General features: G+C 48.4%; 6 protein-coding genes across 6 annotated transcripts; 4 read left to right on the top strand and 2 right to left on the bottom strand.

Annotated features, from left to right (window-relative positions):
* Positions 1 to 1777: 1777 nt before the first annotated feature.
* On the top strand, positions 1778 to 4924 carry N7520_009791 (acetyl-CoA synthetase-like protein; the record flags this gene model as incomplete). Its single annotated transcript, XM_057143725.1, has 1 exon — positions 1778 to 4924. The coding sequence occupies one exon, from the start codon at positions 1778 to 1780 to the stop codon at positions 4922 to 4924; it is 3147 nt and encodes a 1048-aa protein (XP_056993013.1).
* Positions 4925 to 7312: 2388 nt separating this feature from the next.
* On the top strand, positions 7313 to 9613 carry N7520_009790 (ATP-binding cassette long-chain fatty acid transporter PXA2; the record flags this gene model as incomplete). Its single annotated transcript, XM_057143724.1, has 4 exons — positions 7313 to 7819; positions 7906 to 8542; positions 8590 to 9487; positions 9535 to 9613. The coding sequence occupies 4 exons, from the start codon at positions 7313 to 7315 to the stop codon at positions 9611 to 9613; spliced, it is 2121 nt and encodes a 706-aa protein (XP_056993012.1).
* A 470-nt stretch (positions 9614 to 10083) lies between these two features.
* Positions 10084 to 11150, top strand: N7520_009789 (uncharacterized protein; the record flags this gene model as incomplete). The annotated part of the gene is made up of 3 exons (XM_057143723.1): positions 10084 to 10156; positions 10211 to 10536; positions 10596 to 11150. 3 exons carry the CDS (start codon positions 10084 to 10086, stop codon positions 11148 to 11150), a joined length of 954 nt encoding a protein of 317 aa, XP_056993011.1.
* A 226-nt stretch (positions 11151 to 11376) lies between these two features.
* glpV (glycogen phosphorylase) lies at positions 11377 to 14415 on the bottom strand (the record flags this gene model as incomplete). Its single annotated transcript, XM_057143722.1, has 8 exons — positions 11377 to 11784; positions 11841 to 13606; positions 13657 to 13734; positions 13787 to 13890; positions 13950 to 14011; positions 14068 to 14103; positions 14166 to 14178; positions 14243 to 14415. 8 exons carry the CDS (start codon positions 14413 to 14415, stop codon positions 11377 to 11379), a joined length of 2640 nt encoding a protein of 879 aa, XP_056993010.1.
* Positions 14416 to 15651: 1236 nt separating this feature from the next.
* On the bottom strand, positions 15652 to 16980 carry gpaB (guanine nucleotide-binding protein subunit alpha gpaB; the record flags this gene model as incomplete). Its single annotated transcript, XM_057143721.1, has 6 exons — positions 15652 to 15751; positions 15800 to 16038; positions 16091 to 16220; positions 16271 to 16399; positions 16452 to 16797; positions 16854 to 16980. 6 exons carry the CDS (start codon positions 16978 to 16980, stop codon positions 15652 to 15654), a joined length of 1071 nt encoding a protein of 356 aa, XP_056993009.1.
* A 2330-nt stretch (positions 16981 to 19310) lies between these two features.
* Positions 19311 to 20913, top strand: sakA (mitogen-activated protein kinase HOG1; the record flags this gene model as incomplete). Its single annotated transcript, XM_057143720.1, has 9 exons — positions 19311 to 19366; positions 19428 to 19475; positions 19544 to 19673; positions 19741 to 19784; positions 19855 to 19954; positions 20007 to 20363; positions 20423 to 20501; positions 20567 to 20750; positions 20802 to 20913. 9 exons carry the CDS (start codon positions 19311 to 19313, stop codon positions 20911 to 20913), a joined length of 1110 nt encoding a protein of 369 aa, XP_056993008.1.
* Between the last annotated feature and the right edge of the window lie 170 nt (positions 20914 to 21083).

Here is a 21083-nt window from a genome sequence, read left to right as displayed (position 1 = left end):
TGCAACAGAGGTTCAATTGTAACATGACCAACATTTCTCGTGAACTTTATCAAATCAAGCATATAAGTCAGTATACTTACATAGAGGTGTTACCGTGAGCTTATGCAGTCGTGCAGCTAACCTGCGAGGGGGGGGCGTGTTCATTCACCAAACTTAAAATTCGATGATGTGCATGCATTGAAGTGGATACAGATCTAAGTGGGTCAATTCTTTTGTTTTTTTTTTGTTTTTTTTTTTTTCGATTTTGGTGGTATTTTGATCCAATACATGCCCAAGACCTGTTCTTTGATGGGAACAGGTTTTGGTGTGCATGGATGACGTTCATGTCCGTACCTATCATACACACTGCATCTGATTCATTCACTGATATGCCTAAACGAGGACAATCAGTTACGAACTATGCATGTATGTACCTGCCGTAGTAAGATACCGATGATCTACAATTGATCGATCGATGGGAGAGATCCTGCACCTGGGCGAGATGATGCTCTGCAAATCATGTATGATTAAATCCACGTGCGATGATTGATACAAAGATAGTCACGAGATCAATCTGACCAGATATGAGATTCTTCAGGTTTAGGCAGGAAATTTTTTTTTCCTAGAACATGCTACTTGAATGTCTAGAGACTCGAAGCGACGTGGTATCCGTTGTGGAGAGACTCTGGCTCACCAGAAATGGAACATGCAGATGACCATCATCCACTTGTCCTGTTTATCGAATGAACGAAGGAGTGGATCGGTTCGCCTCCCTTTTTTCGCTATAACATGACCTAGGAGTGTAAACCTTATCCTAAGTTGAAGCTGGTGCATTGCGTCAAGGGCAGGAACCCAGTCCACCTGAATCAGGAAATACGGTCTGTATTCTGGCATCAGTACCCACAAAGAGAAATTGCTCATGCAATTGTCGTGTTCAAGAAGGCCGCGACTGCTGGGTGTGTTCTGTATGCGCCAATTTCTAACACCCTTGCTGCAGGGTTATATCCTATCACCCCCAAAGAGCGGTATAGCAGGTGGCGAAGGTATGGTATAAAGAGGTTATCCCAAAGCATGAACATGGGATTTCGATTATACACCTGCAACTCTTAGAAAGACTCGTTTGATTGACGACTATGCATTTTGATCCTGCTCTGTTGAATGGGCAGGAACCGTCCGAATGTCCTGACAACCTGACAAGAAAAAAGCTCTCGTCGGATGTACTTTCCGCTGGTCCAATCTCTGTACTTCTCCCACTAACGTGCGCGAGAGCCGAATGTGCCGTTTTGGCTGCCTGGACGGTGTTGTTGAAGAGCTATTATAGCCTTGATCCAGTTTCATTTCTGAGATTCGGCGGGACATGGACTCAACGGTCCCCCAGTGAGGTTGGCGAGCCGGAGTCGATCTCCGTTCACCTGCAGTCAGAATGGAGTGCGTTGGATCTTCAAGAGGCTCTATACCAACGAGCAGATAGCCTGTCGGCCTCAGACCAAAGACACAGTGATAATTCGGACCGTTATGCCGTTTGGCTCGCGAACGCTGAAGATATACCGACGGATGAGTGTAAACAGGACATATTAGACCTAGGAAAGGCGTCAGAGGTAAGTCTATTCCAGAAAGGGGTCAGGGTCAGTGCTGACCTTACCAGATATGTCTTTTTCTGGTGGCTAAGCGGACCCAACAAGACAACGTCATCCTCAATTTGTATAGCCGCCGTGAGAGGCCGTGTCAGTTCGAATTGCCCGGTCTTCTGGATAGTTTGCGAAAGGTGTTGGACTCACTTGTTTACCATCCCTTCAAAATGGTCAAAGATATCGAGGTCATCAGCAACTACGATCGCTTGCGCCTTCGAGAGTGGATGGAGGTCGATCCACCAAATCCCGCAACCACCATTCATGGTCTCGTAAATCGGCAGTACCAGAAACGACCAACGCATATTGCCATATCTAGCACTTCAGGAGATGTTGCATACGAGGAACTGGGAAGGCGATCTGCCGCGATGGCGCAAAAACTCCTAGAATACGGAGTGGGACCGGGGGATATTGTCGGGTTCTGCGTGGAGAAGTCTGCCTTATCTCTCATAGTGCTTCTAGCCATTTTGCGAGCGGGCGCAGGTTATGTTCCCATCGCAACTTCCATTCCCGTGGATCGCATGGAATACATCACACGAAAGGCTGGAATTCAAGTGTTGGTGACGGAGAGCGCCATCCTCGAGAGACTGAAAGGTCACGATAGCTTTCACAAATTTCGAATTATAACGCCCTCATCTCTGGACAAATTGGAGGTCTTTCCCAATGAATGGGCTCAAGAGCTTGATGCGGACCCTTCCCAAGTGGCTTATATAATGTTCACATCCGGCAGCACAGGGCAGCCAAAGGGGGTTGTACATCAGCACGGTGCAGTGTCTGGGTCATTGGAGGCCGTCACCCAGAAATTTGGACTGGACTCCTCAACAAGATTCTTGCAGTTCGCCTCATTCTCGTTTGATGCTAGCATATGTGAGCTATTCGCACCATGGGTCGCCGGAGGCACTGTTTGCATACCCTCCGAGGAGGAGCGCATTGAGGACCTTGCGGGGATCATGCATAAACTCAAGGTGACCGATGCATCTTTGACTCCTGCCATTGTGGCATCCTTAAGACCGGAAGCCCTACCGACCTTGAGGCATTTGTACATTGGGGGCGAAGCACCCACCGCAACGATCTTGAGCACCTGGGCTGATCAAGTCAGACTGAGCAATATCTACGGACTCACTGAAGGTGGAGTCTGGGATACAGTCGAGTTGAGCTTAGGGCCTAATGACAATCCAAAAGCAATCGGGCACGGTATTGGTGCAAAATGTTGGATTGTCGATCCAGACAATATTCACCGATTGCAACCGATTGGAGTGGAAGGTGAAGTGCTGCTTCAGAGTCCCTACCTCGCGACTAGATTCCTGGATGATACAGCGCAGAAGAACGACGCTTTCATCTCTCTACCGGAATCACTTTCGACCCTCACCAAGCCATTTCGGGCGCATTGCTACCGTACTGGAGATCTAGCCCGGTGGCAGCCTGACGGGAGAATGATCTTCACTGGTCGTCGAGCTGGGTTCGTCAAGATTTGCGGGATGCGTGTCGAGCTTGGTGAGATCGAAAGGGCCATTCATGACTGCCTTCACGGCGATGAACAGGCTGCAGTAATTCTGGCCAGGGGCGAAAAAGACGATACTAGCCCGGAGCTAGTTGCTTTTGTGGAACAAAAAGATGGCCAATTTTCATCATTAGCAGACCAGATGAGCGCAGACTTACGGAATCTCTTGCCATCATACATGATTCCCAGCGCCTTCGTGCCTGTTCAATCTATGCCGCTGACTGAGTCCAAGAAGATTCACCGGCAACAGTTGATTGCAGATTGGGCGAGCATGACACTATCCGAGACCATGGCGCTTCGGCCTGGAGGTACTCTCAGTCATACCTGGCCCCGAATCGATGCTGCTAACTCGCATGCCATTGAACTAAGCAACATTATTGCAGACCTCATTGAAACCAGACAGCCATCGGCTGGGCAAAGCCTACGCGGTTGGGACTTTCCTTTGACCAGTGTGGGTTTGGATTCCATCCAAACTGCATATCTTTCTAGAGAAATTCGCCGCCGCTTGGGAGGAGCTATTCAGATTCGGGACCTGCAGCAGCCTGGGATCACAGTGTGTCAAATTGATCAGCTATTTTTCGGACGGGCGGGTGGCGGATCGGATGGCCCACGAGACCTCCTCGGTGAATTGAATTTGATCAATGTTCCTGTACCGATCCTCGCTCAAAAGACGAAGACGATCTTTGCAACATCGGTGACTGGATTTCTAGGCAGCCAGGTGCTCCGGGAACTGTTGGAGAACCCAAGTGTGGGACACATTGTGGGCTTAGTGCGGTCTGGTAGTGAACAGCAAGCCCGAGAAAAGATACGAGCTCATGCTCAACTTGGTCAGTGGTGGCGTGCTGAATTTGACTCTCAAATTGAAGTATGGCTTGGGGATTTGAGTCTTCCAAGGCTGGGGCTTGACGATGCGCATTGGACGGACCTGACGGGGCACATGCGCATTGATGGAATCATCCACAACGGTGCCCGAGTCAACTGGCTGGATGATTTCTCGACGCTGAAGCCCACAAATGTTGACAGCACCCGCATTATCCTGGAGGCCCTGTCCAATATGCCAACACCGTGTCCATTCACATACGTGTGCGGGGGGTATCTACCATCGCCAACAGAACCTCGAGAACAAGTTTTAAATAATCTCGCTCATGCATGTGGGTATGATCAAACCAAGTTTCTGTCACGGATGCTGGTGGAGAAATACAATCGCCAGCTCGACCAACGGCCGAATCCGTCAGTGCCGCGGGGACGAGTGGTACATCCAGGATATCTGGTAGGCACGAGATGGGAAGGAATTGCCCATTCCGAAGACTTCCTGTGGCGTCTGGCTTACAGTTTTCTGTCTCTCGGAACTGTGAGCGGTGATCTGCGGAAATTACATATCCCAGTGGCAGGGGTTGAACAAATGACTTCCCTCTTGGTCGAAAGTGTTCTGAATCCGCAGGGCGAACAAGCAGTGGATTGTCACGATGGGGTGTCAATTGAGACTTTGTGCAGGATTCTCAGCAGCCATAGTGGTCGACTGATCAGGACCGTGGATCACAGCGAGTGGATGATGGCATTAAGGGCTGACGTCGAGAATAATGCCTTGGACCACCCTTTCTTACCTGTGTTGGATTGGTTTGAAGCAAATATGGGGCAGTTCACGGGCCCTCCTCCAGTAGAGTGGCCCGTTGCATTCAATCAAAGAGATACTATCGAAGCGCTGGATAAGAGCACACGGTACTTGGTCGATATCGGCTTCCTTCCGAGCGAAGATGGCAGTTGTCGGCCCGTTGGCCAGCGCAACATCCCTCGGTTTCAACGATCCAGCAAGTAGTGACAGTGCATAGGTGAAAGGTCAAAGAGAATGGGGTATGATAAGGCAACATAGATTCATGAGAAAGATAGCAGTTTTAGACTTCACTCCTTTCTCTGCAATCATTTCTCTCTCTTTTCTATTCCGCCAAATATGAACTTGGAGAGCCCCTTGACCATTTGACTAATATGGTATAAAATAAGGTAGAACACTAGATAGGATACTAAGTAGGAGACTTAGTGGGAGATATAGTGGAAATATGATATAATACCAAAGTATTGGGCGCTAATCTAAGAGGTTCTGTTCTCATGGCTGCAACTCGCCCCTATAGGCCGTCTGCCAAAGCTCAGTAATCAATCACGCCGATATATCTATCACCCTTGCCGGTCTTATTCGGGAATTGGTTTTGGTTGCCTCGGATAGGCGTTGAGCTTTGGATTCTTCCAACCGGTCATCATCGTCATTGTCCGTGGTGATTGATTGGCCTTGAGGATTGGTTGCAGGATTTAATGCTTGGCGTTTCACGGGAATGCTCCCCGTAGTTTCTTCCCGCTTCCGCTTCTCAATGTCCCTGCGACGATGAGATTTTCGGACCACTGCATTCTTGGCATATAGAAGATATTCGAAATCTGGCTTAAGATAGCCGCCTCCGTCGCCTTTGCGCGGCAAAAATGTCGTCTCTGGCCTCCTGCTTCAAAGGTGTCGATTGCTGAAGTGGGTCCGACTTGACTTCAGGCATCAATTCGGTCATCACTGTTTGTGAAACTTTAGTGAAAGTAGGGCTCTTCATAGCAGCGAGAAGAGCAGCTGTCGACTGTTCCTCGTTAGGTTGATCCTGCTCCTTCGATTCGCCATGAGAGAAATGCTAGAGTGAGAGGTAATTAAAGGGAGAATGCCTGAGAGGAGAATAAAGGAAGAGATCGTTTAGGATAGTCGGGGAAGTGAGTAATCAATACTTGCCCGTGCTCTCGCGATGGTGTGTTTGAGGGTCTGGTCACGTATGTAGGATGTCAAGGTAGGAAAGTTGTAGGAAGGTGGAAGAGATAAGAAAGGAAGAGGAAACAAAATAGTAATAAAGTAGTAACGATGAAAATATATGAAGAGGGGAAAATGATAGTAATGGAGAAGCTAGGAGTCGCAAAACCATCCCCTATAAATATCTGTTTAGTTAGAAGGTAGCGCTTTAGCGATATGCCCTTATCGACGTACTTCTGGAACGTCATGGTCCCCTGTAATAAGTCTGTCACCAAACGGCAGTCGCTACTACAAAGGTGAGTAGCGGCCATGAGGGGCAGGACCTTCAAAATCATACAATAAATAGCAGAAAATCATATATACTATTAAGCTAATCTACCCCTTTATGAATTGGGTATACCGCAGACTTTTTGAACGCATGTTCGAAACCTTGTCCAGACTTTTCTTCCTTTCACCTTCTCCTTCTACTTCACTTTATCTTCTTTAATTTTTTCTCTTTCTTTTCTATTCCGCTATATATGAACTTGGAGAGCCCTTTGACCGTTTGACTAATCTGGTACGAAAGAAAGAAGAACAATGGATGGATTACTAAGTAGGAGACTAAGTGGGAGACTGATTAGAAGACTAAGTAGGGGACTGAGTAGGAGATAGAGTAGGATATAAAGTAGAAGATATAGTCTAATATTTAAGTACTAGGCGCTACGCTTTTTGCGCGACAGAAAGCCTCTAGTATAATGGTACCCTGATTGTATATACCTACCCTATAGAGATATAGGTGAATACTGGGTGGGTGGATATTAGATGATAGTATCCATAGAAAACGTTGTATTTTTATTATAAGACAGTATAAAAGTGGTAAAAGCACTGAATACTGGTTATAGAAAAGAAAGGTTCTGTCCTTATGGCCGTTATTCGCTGCCTTAAACTGGCTAAGAATTCCGTCACTTCGCCTCAACTCGGATAATAATGCAATCTCCACTTGAATATCCAAGCACCAACTTTCAATCGCCTCAACGGTTACTCTGTAAGCCTGAGCCTGAGCACCCGCATAAAAACGGCGGCAGCCCAGTCAGGAAGGCCCCACTCGGCAGACATTATCCTGTCCATATAGGCGCATGTATCGGGGCAAGGGTTCCAAAATTCGAGGCTTTTAACTTTACATTTGAATATTAAATTAACAATAATTGGACTTTCCATGATCCTAAGCCATGGGTATTAAACTGCTAACTATGAAGATACTGTTCAGTCATTATGAAATAGTGGTAGAAGTGGAGACGGGGAAGTCCTCGGTACAACTTCCCCGGGATATCACATGTCAAGGGATTCCGTCACTCCCTCTCCGCTTTACACTTTACTCTGTACTGTCTACTGCCTGCTCTCTACTGTCTACTCTTCCCAGGTCATGCTCGTCTCTGCCTGATTTATCAAATCGCCATGGCGGTTCAGTCTAAACTGCTGCCGCCTGACCGCTCCATTAAGCATATCCTCTCCAGCCTCACCTCCCTCTATCTCCGACACCGCACTCGCATCTCCCGCGGTGTATACCTCGCTCTCTTTGCAGCCCTCGCAAAACGAATTCATAATGCTATCTCCGAGCAAAAGGCAGCTTCTCACCAGGTTGAGCTGCGAAGACGTCCCGGCACGAGTAGCCTGGGCGACGAGGAACAACCCCGCAAGAAACGGGTGGAGATCAACCGGGAATTCTTCAAGAGCTTGCTTCGTCTCCTGAAGATTGTAATTCCTGGATGGCGCAGCAAGGAACTACGGCTCCTAGTGAGCCATAGCGTCTTCCTCGTGCTGAGGACACTCCTCAGCCTGTACGTCGCTGAACTAGACGGAAGACTCGTGAGCAACCTCGTGCGGGGAAGGGGGAAGGATTTCCTACTCGGACTCTTCTGGTGGATGATTGTGGCTGTTCCGGCAACGTTTACAAATTCTATGGTGAGTCTATACCCACTGAAGACTTTACTTTAATGTTTAGTCCTTGTGCGACCGTTGGAAGTCCGCTAATCCCGTCGCGTTTCTAGCTATCCTATCACCAATGCAAACTCGCGCTCAGTTATCGGAAACGGTTAACTGACTACATTCATGATAAATACCTGTCGAATATGACCTTTTATGCTATCTCGGCTCTGGATGACCGAATTAAGAACCCCGACCAGCTTGTCACTGTCGACGTGTCTCGTTTCTCTGACAGCCTGGCAGAGCTGTACTCTAACCTGGCCAAGCCAATATTGGACATGGCCATCTATAACTACTCTCTCTCAAAGAATGTCGGAGGCGAGGGCCTATTCATCATGAGCTTGCTGGTACAGCTCTCGGCTAACGTCATGCGCATGCTGACACCACCGTTCGGCAAGTACGTTGCGGATGAAGCGCGACTAGAAGGAGAGTTCCGTTTCCTTCACTCTAGGCTTATCGACTATAGCGAAGAGGTCGCTCTCTATCATGGCCATGAGGCCGAGAAAGACACCCTCGACAAGGGCTACTTTACTTTGATTAAACATGTGAATCGCATTTTGCGCAGGCGCTTGTACCATGGATTCATGGAAGATTTCGTGATCAAATACTTCTGGGGTGCGCTAGGCTTGATCCTCTGCAGTGTGCCCGTCTTTTTCAAGATTCCTGGTCAGATCACTCAGACCATGGGAGACCGAACCGAAAGTAAGTATGATTCTGTCCCGTCGCATACCTCGCCTAACCTTCAATAGACTTTGTCACTAACCGGCGGATGCTGTTGTCTTCATCTGACGCTTTTGGTCGTCTCATGTTCTCTTACAAAGAAATCTCAGAGTTGGCAGGTTTCACAGCCCGAGTTTCGTCCTTGCTAGAGGTGATGGATGACCTGGTCGCGGGCCGATTTGAGAAGAAACTGGTGTCATCAGCGTCAACTGAGGAGAATGCAGCCGTTCTGTCCGGTCGGGGTGAAATTATGGAGAGTGATTCCATCGAGTTCACCGACGTACCGATCGTCTCACCAAATGGCGACGTTCTGATTCGCAAACTGTCTTTCACTGTTCACCCGGGCGACCACCTCTTAATTGTCGGACCTAACGGGTGTGGCAAATCCTCCTTGTTTCGCATTCTGGGCGGGCTCTGGCCGGTCTACGGAGGATCTGTCAAAAAACCTCCTTTCCAAGACATCTTTTACATTCCGCAACGCCCATATCTGTCTCGCGGGACACTCCGACAGCAAGTCATCTATCCCGATGGGGTACGTGAGATGCGCGCCAAGGGTGTCACTGATGCAGACCTGCATGAGGTTCTGTCGGTGGTTGAAATCGCGTCTGTTGTCGATCGCCCCGGCGGCTGGGACGCCGAGGAGGAGTGGCGCGATGTATTATCAGGTGGCCTACAGCAGCGCATTGCGATGGCCAGACTCTTCTACCACCGACCCAAGTTCGCCATACTCGATGAATGCACATCGTCAGTCACTTTGGAAATTGAGAAGGTTATGTACGAGACGGCCAAGAAGCTTGGAATCACCCTGATGACAGTATCACATCGCCGCAGCTTGTGGAAGTACCACAAGAAGATTTTGCAATTCGATGGCCAAGGTGGTTACATCTTCACTGGGCTGGACTGGGAGCGGAGATTGAAATTGGAAGAGTAAGCGATCCCCTAGTATGATTTGATCATTCACTAATTCATTTCAGTGAGAAAGAAGAGCTTGACTTGCAACTACGAGCGGTCCCTGAATTACAACGGCGAGTTGCGGAGTTAAAAGCAACCTAGATAGCGATGGACTGTATTTTAGCCTTTAAGCATTTTCATCCAATGACAGTTCGATACCTGAAATTCAATGTCCGTGGTTAGACTAACCAGGAAATGTTCCTGTCTATGACCGCATTTCCCCACCGGTGGCATCAAAGCCACCGGTTTCATTGGATCGTCGGCATCGGAAGCCAACTTTGCAGTCGGATAATCGGGTCCCGACTCTATCAATTCACCAATCAGATCACACATCTTCGGCATCCTGTTCTTTCATCCACCAGCAACAATCCCCTCAATTCACGGACCCACTAAGATACCGCACCCTTCTACGTCATACACAAGATCTTGTTCTGGCCCGCCACAAAAACCAGATATTGGTCGATATCGTGACTTGGCCAGAGAAGGTTTTTCTCGATACCATTTATATACTGCTGCGCTACTCATCAATCTTTTTTTCCCCAACAATTTCCTCTCGTGGTTTAGCATCCAAAATGACCAACTCTAACTTCAACCCTGCGGCTCCGGCTGCCACTGGCCAAAAAAGAAAGATCATCATCTTCTCTGGTATAGTCCCCACCTATCACATATCAAAAAACCCCCTGAACTAACCTAAATCAGACTTTGATGGTACAATCGCCATGCAAGATACAGGCCACATCCTCGTCGACCACCATGGTTGCGGCACAGAAGCCCGCATCAAACTCGAAGAAGAGATCAATGCAGGCACACGATCCTTCCGTGAAGTCTCAGAGGACATGTGGGCATCCCTCCACGTCCCCTTCGAGGACGGTTTCGTCGTCATGGAAAAGACCATCGAAATGGATCCCGGATTCCGCGAGTTCCACCAATACTGCGTCGCAAACGGCTTCCCATTCAACGTTATCAGCGCAGGCTTGAAGCCCATTCTTCGCAGAGTATTGGACACATACCTTGGTGCTGAGCAGGTACATACACAACTTGATCTCCCTTACCTATCCCAAAACTAATCCAAATCAATTTCTAGTCATCCTCAATCGACATTGTCGCAAACGACGCAATCATCAAGCCCGACGGCTCAGAATGGAAGCCCATCTGGCGTCACGACGACTCATCATCCGGCCACGACAAGGCGCGTTCCGTAAATGAAGCCCGTCTGGCCGCACAGGCTGAATGCGAACCTGGCGAGATGCCATTAATCGTTTTTATCGGCGACGGAGTCTCAGACCTCCCCGCAGCACGGGAAGCGGATGTCTTATTCGCGCGCCGTGGACTCCGACTGGAAGAGTACTGCATTGAGAACGGCATCAAGTACACACCGTTTGATACTTTTGCCGATATCAAGCGTGATATTGAGAAACTCTCTAAGGAGGATCAGGAGAAGACTGGTGGTGTTGGTAAGCCGATTAGATACAACCCGAGGGCTAATTTGTGGAGGAGAATGTCGAGCAAGGAGGCTGTGCCGACTATCATGGCCGCTGCTACGCCTTCGAAGGAGGAGAAGATGTTCCTTTGGCCGGAGACATTTTCGGAGACGAAGCCAGGGACCATTGAGGAGAGGGAGGAGCCTATTGCTGTTTAAAATGTATTTAATGTTTAATTCAGGCGATATATTTGCTTGATCGAGTTTATAGAATTTAGAGAAATCAACTCACTTAAAGATGAAAACAATTTAGGTCAAACTGCATTAATACCGAAGTCATCAATAGGTGGATTAAGAATACTACTGTATGTTGAACAAAATGCAATAAACGCAACAACGCATGAAAGAACGTATTATGGGATCGGAACCAGAATAATCGGGGCAATCAATCCTTCACGACGAGAGGCTCAACGTTCCAGATACTATCTGCATACTCGTTGATAACTCGATCCGTCGAGAAGAATCCCATGCGCGCGACGCTGGTAATAGACTTGGCGAGCCACTCATCCTTCTTCTGGAACGCCTCATCAACCATCTCGTGGGTAGTGATGTAGGAGTTGAAATCATCAGACACGAGATAGTAGTCCCCATGCTCTTCAATGGATGAGCAAAGTGCCTGGAAGTCCTTCGCATCGCCGAACATACCGCCCTTGACGGCGTCGAAGACCTTTGCAAGCTGCGGGTCAATCTGGAAGTCGCCGTAGACGTGACGGTGGCGGAGTTCCTCAACGTCCTCAGCGAGATTTCCAAAAAGGAAAATATTCTGCTCGCCAATTTCGCGGGTGATTTCGATCTAGAGGTTCAATAGTTAGCTTATTTTTTGACGTGACAAATTGCAATGGGACTCACATTGGCTCCATCGCAAGTTCCGATGATCAGGCCTCCATTCATCACGAATTTCATGTTGCTTGTGCCACTACCCTCCGTACCGGCAGTGGAAATGTGCTCACTGATATCGGAGGCGGGACAGATGATCTCCGCCTTGCTGACATTGTAGTCCTCAATGAAGATAACCTTGAGGAGATCGCCGACATCTGGATCCTGGTTCACCACAGATGAAACCTTGTTGACAAGGTGGATAATTGTCTTCGCCATCCAGTAACCTGGAGCAGCCTTACCGCCGATGATAGAAACACGAGGAACAACCTTTTTCTTCTCTGCGGGTGACATAGCTTTGATGGCCAAGTACCGATGAATAATTCCAAAGATGTTGAGTTGTTGGCGCTTGTATTCGTGGATACGCTTCACTTGCACATCAAATAGAGCGTTGGGATTCACCTTGTACCCAGTGGTTTCTTGGATAAAGTTCGCCAGTCGCAGCTTGTTCTGAGTCTTGATCTGCGACCACTCCGCTCGGAACTCCTTGTCATCCACGAAGGCTTCCAGTTTGTCTAGCAGAGTCAGGTCAGTCAAGAACTCGTGGCTACCTAGCTTCTTTGCAATCAAGGCAGACAGTGCCGGGTTGGCCTGGTGCAGCCAACGCCGAGGAGTGACACCATTCGTAACATTCGTGAAACGGTCAGGTCCGTAGATATCCACAAAGTCCTTGAACAGCGTCGATTTGAGGAGATCCGAGTGCAGCTCAGCAACACCATTGACCTTGTGGGATCCGATGATGGCCAGATAAGCCATTCGCACCATCTTCGGGTGAGATTCCTCAATGATGGAGACCCGCGATAGAAGCTCACGATCATTAGGGAATTTCTTCTCGACAGTCTGCAGGAAGAAGAGGTTCACATCGTAGATGATCTGCAAGTGCCTTGGCAGCAAGTTCTGAAACAGCGGAACAGACCACTTCTCCAAAGCTTCAGGCAGAACAGTGTGGTTGGTGTATCCAAAAGTATTGGTTACGATATTCCAGGCTTCATCCCAGCTCAGACCCTCAAGATCAATCAAAATGCGCTGCAACTCAACAATCGCAAGAGTGGGATGGGTGTCATTGAGCTGAATGGCCACTTGATCGGGAAACTCTTTCCAGGCTCGGTTCGTTTTCTTGAACCGGCGGACAATGTCGTGCAGGGATGCAGCGCACCAGAAGTACTGCTGCTTCAGACGAAGCTCCTTGCCTCGCTCTAGATTATCGTTGGGATAGAGGACAGCAGAGATAGTCTCTGCGCGCTGTTGATCTGCCACGGCGCTTTCGTAGTCGCCGGCATTGAATTTCTGGAAATCAAACTCTCCTGTACTGGCCTTACTGGACCACAGCCGAAGATTGTTGGTGGTCTTCGTGCCGTATCCGGGGATTGGGACATCGTAGGCAACTGCCTGAACGATCTCTCCATCTTCCCAGGAGTGTGTAATCTTCCCACTCTCGTCCTGGTACTTACGAACAGAACCGTAGAACTGGATGTCGACAGTTATTTCGTGTCGAGGAAACTCCCAAGGATTGTTGTCAAGCCAGTAGTCAGGAATCTCTACCTGGTACCCATTGACAATCTCTTGTTTGAAAATTCCATAGCGGTAGCGCAATCCGTATCCCCAGGCCGGATAGTTGAGCGTGGCCATACTGTCCAGGAAGCAAGCTGCCAGGCGACCGAGGCCACCGTTACCTAGAGCCGCATCGTGTTCCTGACTGATGACGTCCTCGACCCGGAAGCCAAGATCTTTCAATCCCTCTGTCAAAGTGTCAGTGGCTTTTCACTGCCAATTTCTCGGTATCACCAACCTCGAGCGGACTCTTTCTGGCCCACATTGAGCATGGCATTGTCCAAAGCACGACCCATCAAAAACTCAAGCGAGAGATCTAGCTCGTCAGTCACCAACCGCAGTACATTAATTTAACACTCCGAACATACAGTAAACTCTCTTCTGGTCAGACAATGTCTGACGCTGCTGCGTCCGGTTCCATTCAATGATGAGTCGGTCCCTAAACGCAAGGGCCGTTCCTGAGTACGCCGCACTGTAAATTATAAGCAACCGTATCCAGAAACCATTGCTCAGTGATGGCCAATTACGCACTGTTCATCACAATTCCACAACGAGCGAGCCAGAGTCGTCTCAATGTGGCGCACGAGTTCTTTCTATAAAATATGTATGGTCAGTTTGGAATGCACCCAGCTCCTTGTCGGGGACCCACCTCAAATTCCTCCTTAGTCGTAAACTCCGAAGCGGACTGTTCAGGCATGTGAGCTTGGTGTCAATGATATCATCACAAAGTGGAACGAAGAATCTTACGTGTTTGAGCCATCTTCACAGAAAATCAAGTCAGCGGGAACCCCATCACCAAGAAAGAGAAACGAGAAACGACTCACGCCTCTCGTAGCGGCTCAGGAATACTGGCTTCGACGCTCTTGATTTCGGCAGCACCAAATCCCGTAGGAGTACGTTTATGCTTCGGGCGGCTAAAACCCGGTCCAACAGGACCTTGCAGGTCCGCAATGGGGGCACCGACAGAAGGGCGACGTTCATGGCGTGCTTCCGACATGACGAGAAGAAACTAGAGAAGAATCAACTACAACCCCTAATTAAGTTGGAAATAAAGATGGAAGAGAAATGAAAGAGGGGAGTGCATGGTGACACCTTATGAGGGGTTCGGAAGTGCAGGATACGATAAGTCGTCCGAGCGAAGATTGCCCAATGCGGGCATAGACACAAGGTAACTGCTATTCTTGGCTTGAAAATATGCACTCCGCAGTCGTATGTTCCTTCCCCGCCATAGATGTTAGAAGCTCATACGTCAGTATAGCTCTAGTGGGGAAGTAAATGGTCTGAACTCTGCATCTTATTGGGCTCGAGCCCTTGCTCTTTCCTCGCGGTCCGTGCTACTTCCTTGCTTTAGTCCTTGTACCTTCAAATCATGCCACTCAATGTAAGATGATGCATTTCATCGTACCATCGCAGCTCGCTATTTCTTGATTTGAGTATAAATCCTTTTAAGTGTTGAGCTGTCAATTTATGAGATCATGAAAAGTCCTGCATTCCCAGTCCGTATAGAAAGATATGAAACACTCATTAATCTTACCGCTGAGACCAAATAGTACATGTAGTCCAGGTAGGTAAAAAACATCATGCATCAAATCCGCTCGAAAGCGCTGCTGCAACGCATTGCAAATATTTCGGCTCAACTTTGTGGAATCAGTAGTAGATAAAAACACAGAAAGTCGCCCAACTATGCATCAGACAGGCTAGGCTGAAAAACAGATGTAGCATCCAAAAGTGGATCACAGTATATCAAATACTCAGTTCATCTCCAAGGACGAAAAGAAGAAGAAAAGGGTCAGTGATATGGCAGTGGTACTTCTAGGAGAAGACCATCGACTTTTGGGTTTTGAAAAGGGACTCTTGCTCAGGAGTTGAAGTAGCAAATGGAATAAATAGAAGTAAAAATCACAAAGAGGAAGAGAGGCAACGAAAGCCTATTCCCAGCCGCACCCGAGATCCTATTACCCACTCCATCTGGAGGAGGACTGGGAACCTCCTTGCAGATACCAATTGGGGGTATCACTTAAGCGCCTTGAATATTATCCAAGCACGAAATAACACCGTGAACGCCTGTAACTGAAACCGAAGCCAAAAGCGAGAAAATGAAAGGTTGAACGTAGGGGTATGATTGATCGTAAAACGGAAGATGAACGGTGGTCACCAGTTGAGGAATATTCCCTACTAGAAGAGGGGTAGATGAAGATGTTAGGACCATAAAGGTGGTGAATGGCCTGACGAATTATAGAATGCCTGAATCTTTCAGAGCATTTTGTAGGATGGTTTCCTTGACAGCCGCAAATACAAGTCGAATGTTGGTGGTATCGGTTGCTTGGGTGAGGCTGGAATTGGATTAGGACACGATCTCATTTCGGGATCAAGAGACTTACTGTGGATAGAGGTTGAGGTGTGCTCGATTCACTTGGTTGAACCGCCAAAGAAGATACTTGGCCGCACGATTCACATCATTTCCACCAGAGTAGTCGGGGAAATAGTTCACAAGGGGAGACCGAGGAAGCTTTTGCCGGAATAGATCGACCTTATTCAGGAAAAGAATGATACTTGTCCGCATGAACCATCGGGAATTGACCACTGAATCAAAGAGAACCAAGCTCTCCATCATGCGATTCTTCGGAACTGTCAGTATTGTCGCGTGTAAAGTCCGATTTGACTTATCATACCTGATTGCTTTCTTCCAGCAGCATCTGGTCATATTCACTCAAGGCGACACAGAAGATGATGGATGTTACATTCTCGAAGCAGTGTATCCATTTCTTGCGCTCGCTGCGCTGGCCACCCACATCGAACATGCTGCGGGGTCTGTTAGCGAATGTGCAGGGAATATGGAAGGTGCCACATACTGTATGCTTAATTGACCCATTGTAAAGCGTGTCTCGTAGATACCAGTGGTCTTGGTTCTTGCTCGAAGCACGTCTGAAACATTTGGGATATAGTCCGGCGACGTTATTCGCTTGGCTTCGTCGAAAAAGCTAATTTCATCAGCAATTAATTCTTCTGCCGCAGGCCGACTATGGAGCTTACTATGGTGCCGAGTCCATCAGATAAAACTCATTCTGGCGTTCCAAAACCGTTGATGTGCAAGGGTCGTTCCATAAATAAGCCACCGCATCTCCCACCTTAGCATCCAACGGCATATTGGGATCGGGATCGACATGGTATTCGTCCAGGAAAGTGAGATAGTCTTGGACCTTTTGGCTCGACGGTTCAAGGTTAAAAAGACGGTATCCCTCGATGAGCGCTTTGGCGCAATCTAGAAGGTTCTTGTAGACGGTCAAGCGATACAGGGCCAGCTCCTCCACGGTGTAGCCGTTCTGGTGGATAATTTTCATCTGCTTGACAATTGTCGACTTTCCACTTTCGCCGGACCCTGTGAATTGAAGGCCAGTCAGTCCATGTACTTGCATGGCACAAGGGATCACCTACCCAGTAGGAGAATCTTGCACTCCCTACGTAATCGCCTGGAATCCTCCTCAAGCTTCCGGTCGATCGACTGGCTCTTCTTCTTCTGCTCCACGTCCCCCGCGGCTTCGCCGCTAAAACATGCACCCATGGTTAGTGGTTCTCACAATCCCGGACCAGCAGGGATAAGCAAGACCCTGTCCACCGCGCGCAGAAGCGATCGGTGTCAGCCGGGATGGCCGAAGCCGTAGGTTGGTTGGGGGATAGTTCCCGCCACACACGGAAGGGAAGAATCGGCGCAGCCCGGAAACCGATGGGCAGGATCAGTTGTGAGAAGCGAAATTTCGTAAGGATCAAATTCCGGTGAATGGAGGAAAGGCGGGGGGGTATCAACGTTCAAAGGGTTTAGGTGGACTTGCGACTGGCAAAGTTTCGCGGCGAACCAACGAGTCTGGGATGAGCGTCTTTCGATTCGGGTTGAAGTGGGGTGGGAATTGTTGCATGTATCTTGTGTCGTTGATGCGTGATATTAGAGAGGACCAAAAGGAAAGATGTCAATTCGGTGCGACTATCGTCATGCTGGGGTGAGTGGAGATGCCAGGAGGGAAATCATGGGGGTAAGAAACGTGAGTCTTACACCGTTTTGCCCGTAATTACACCCTCTTATTTGAGTTTTCTTACCACTAAAATTACTTCTTAATTACTTTTTTCCCGCTATCCGCTGGTATACATAGAGTTTACGGTTCTATTGGGGCCAATTGTAATTTTTGTGGGAAAAGGGCAAAAACGGCCTCATTGCAAAGGCTGGGGGCCGTGCCAGGGGAAGTTCATAATATCCAAGCGATCAAATGAACGGATGAACAGGGGGCAAGGAATAAGTCAACATCAGTAACTGAAGCTCAATAATTATATGGTATATCAGATTAATCTTGACTTCTATTAAACGATTTTATGACAGTTGGGTTGAGGCTCCCTGTATAACCTCGTGCTCGTATCGGAAACCCACCGGAGCTCTTTGGAGTGGAGAGTCGTGACGCACATGGGGGGGGAAACGGTAATAGGTAAGGATTTGGTATTCGAAGTGTATTTCCCGGGTAATTATGGCCTCAGGTGGCCATCACGTGCACTCCCCACGTTCTGTAGAGATGAGACATGCATAGTAGGTAAGCAGTAAGCTTAGAATGCCATGTACTAGTAAGTAACGAATATACCTGGATCATTCAACATTTCGAATGTTCAATAATTGAGAACATTACATTTGTCTCATCCATGGATGCAACATTGAACAGGTGGTCTCTAGGTTGCGGTGTAGGCGTGGTACCTGCCACATAAAGTTCGATCGATATATGTCCGAGATCTGACTCGCCCCTAGCCTCGCTTGATGCCCCCTCTTTTTGGGCATGAAACATACCCCGACAGCCCATAAGAAATACCTTTGTACCGTAGGTCCTTGTTTCACGTGCCTGTTCAACGCCCAGGTGATTTCCTGGTTTTGTGTAGTTCTTGGATTCTTGGATTCTTTATCTCAATAACATTTGAACCTTGGAAGATAAGAACAGTCGGCCAAGAGGTACCTGGATAGATCTAACTGATATATATATGTACCAGTTTGTACCCGTGGATTTACCCGTGACACCCCAGGGCTGATGTATACAGATGTCAGGATAAATATATATCGCCAGAGGACCCAAGGCTACCTAATTAATATTAAAATTATCTTGATCATTCTCAGCTGTCAATGTTCTCAAGTCTACAGACTGCTCTTTCCGTGTAGTCATGAGGGGAAGCTGGCTTGACCAAGGTCGGAAGAGGCCCAAGCCTTACGAATAAGTAAATACCGAATGAGACCGCGAATGACAGCCGCACAACGCAGCAGGTGATAGAGGCCGGGCTAAACGCGGCAATTCCAGAATTTTGATCCGCTAAGATACGAAATCAGATATCTAAAATTCAAAACTTTCCGACATATTTTCTTATCCTTACATTTATACAGACACGTCAACTCTGTAGATATACAATCGATTGGGCGACTCAAGTAAATCAGTTCCGGGTTCTTAGACCGGTCTGGCCATGGTGCCGCGTGGTTGGTGGAGGGTCAAAACTGGGAACTGGAAACAGGGCACACAACTCTCGAGAACACAGAAGAAACACATCCCATACAAACTAGATAGGTTATGGATGAACAAGAAGATAGTGAAAAGGGGGGAAAAGAATAAATATCAATAGGTTCCTATCAGTTAAAAACTAGTTTTAGGGTTAAATTCGATCAAGATTGGACAAAGCCCCCCAGCTGAGTCAGCCACCAAGAAACCTGCCTGCCACCATCGCGAACGTCATCGGCCTTGTTTTCTGCTACCGCTGAAGGGCCCTTTTCCCCACATCACTTTCTACCACACTGCCCCTTTCCTTTCTTGCTTGCTTTTTGAGTTCCGATACCTTCAAACTTCAATTTCTGTCTTTGCTGTGAAATTCTCTGACAAAATGGCGGAATTCGTACGGTCCCAGATCTTTGGCACCACCTTTGAGATCACCAGCCGGTGCGCATTACCCTGGGCAACAGCCCGCGAGGCATTCGATCGCGGCAGCTAAATTTCTCAGGTATACGGACTTGCAGCCGGTGGGCATGGGTGCATTCGGCCTGGTCTGGTAGGCTCATCTTCCATATCCCGCGCCTTGCGCTGATCGACCCTGCTAATTCTAATACTGCCAAACAGTTCGGCGCGAGATCAATTGACCGATCAGCCAGTGGCGGTCAAGAAAATTATGAAGCCATTCAGTACCCCGGTTTTGTCCAAGCGTACTTACCGTGAACTGAAGCTGCTCAAGCATCTCCGCCACGAGAATGTAGGCCGACCCCTCCCGCTCGCGGGGCTACCGAGGCGCGCGCGTGCATACTGACATTACCCCAAAGATTATTAGCCTGAGCGACATTTTCATCTCCCCCCTCGAAGACATGTACGTTTCTTAATTCATTTCAGGTTATATCGGCATATATTGAAAAAAAAACCTTTACTGACGATTACAGCTACTTCGTCACTGAGCTTCTGGGCACTGATCTGCACCGCCTTTTGACTTCTCGACCTCTCGAAAAGCAGTTCATCCAGTACTTCCTCTACCAGATTCTGGTAAGTTGAAAATTCCAGCCAAATTTGCGTAGCGCCACTGACGGCATGACAGCGGGGCTTGAAATATGTCCACTCCGCCGGTGTGGTCCACCGAGACCTCAAGCCCAGCAACATCCTCATCAACGAGAACTGCGATCTGAAGATCTGCGATTTCGGTTTGGCGCGAATTCAGGACCCGCAGATGACGGGTTATGTCTCCACACGTTACTACCGAGCCCCCGAGATCATGCTTACCTGGCAGAAGTACGATGTGGAGGTGGATATCTGGAGTGCAGGCTGCATCTTCGCCGAGATGCTCGAGGGAAAGCCGCTTTTCCCCGGAAAGGATCATGTGAACCAATTCTCGATTATCACCGAGCTGCTGGGCACTCCCCCAGATGATGTGATTCAGACCATTTGCAGCGAGAACGTGAGTTTGGAATCCCCGTGACGGTAAAATTGAGTTTGGTTAATGGCTAATGAATGTAGACCTTGCGCTTTGTCAAGTCTCTCCCGAAACGTGAGCGCCAAAACCTGGCTCATAAGTTCCGCAATGCTGATGCCGATGGTACGTCTTCACCTCGATGGTTCCCTTGGGATCCCGAAGAAACTCTAATTTGCTTTTTTATACAGCCGTGGACTTGCTTGAGCGCATGCTGGTCTTCGACCCGAAGACGCGAATCCGAGCTGGAGAAGCGCTCGCGCACGAATACCTTGCCCCTTACCACGACCCCACAGACGAGCCGGTTGCCCAAGAGAAGTTCGACTGGTCGTTTAATGATGCGGACCTGCCGGTGGATACCTGGAAAATCATGATGTAAGTTGCGTGTAGACTCGTTCCTCGTACACATGCTGACAGCTGGAACAGGTACTCGGAAATTCTTGACTTCCACAACATCGAACAAGGTACCGAGGCGGGTCAGGCTCTCGTCCCTGGCCAAGCGCAGCAGGGAGGTGCAGCATCGCAGACTTTCGCATAAGCGCTAAGAGGAGTTTCTTTATTCTTACACTTGCTTTTTCTGTTTTCGGTTCCCATGGGCTCGCAGTCAGCTCCATTTATTCGGGGACTTTTATGCAATTTTGGCGTGATTCTACTTAATTGTCTTGCTTTCGTTTTTTCCTTTTCATTTGTTCTGGGTTTGGAAGCCAT

The sequence above is a fragment of the Penicillium odoratum genome (assembly GCF_028828045.1).
Source record: "Penicillium odoratum strain IBT 22623 chromosome Unknown utg000006l_segment0_segment0, whole genome shotgun sequence".
Lineage (NCBI taxonomy): Eukaryota > Fungi > Ascomycota > Eurotiomycetes > Eurotiales > Aspergillaceae > Penicillium > Penicillium odoratum.
Note: the sequence above shows the minus strand (reverse complement) of the source record. Positions and strands in the feature narration are given on the sequence as shown.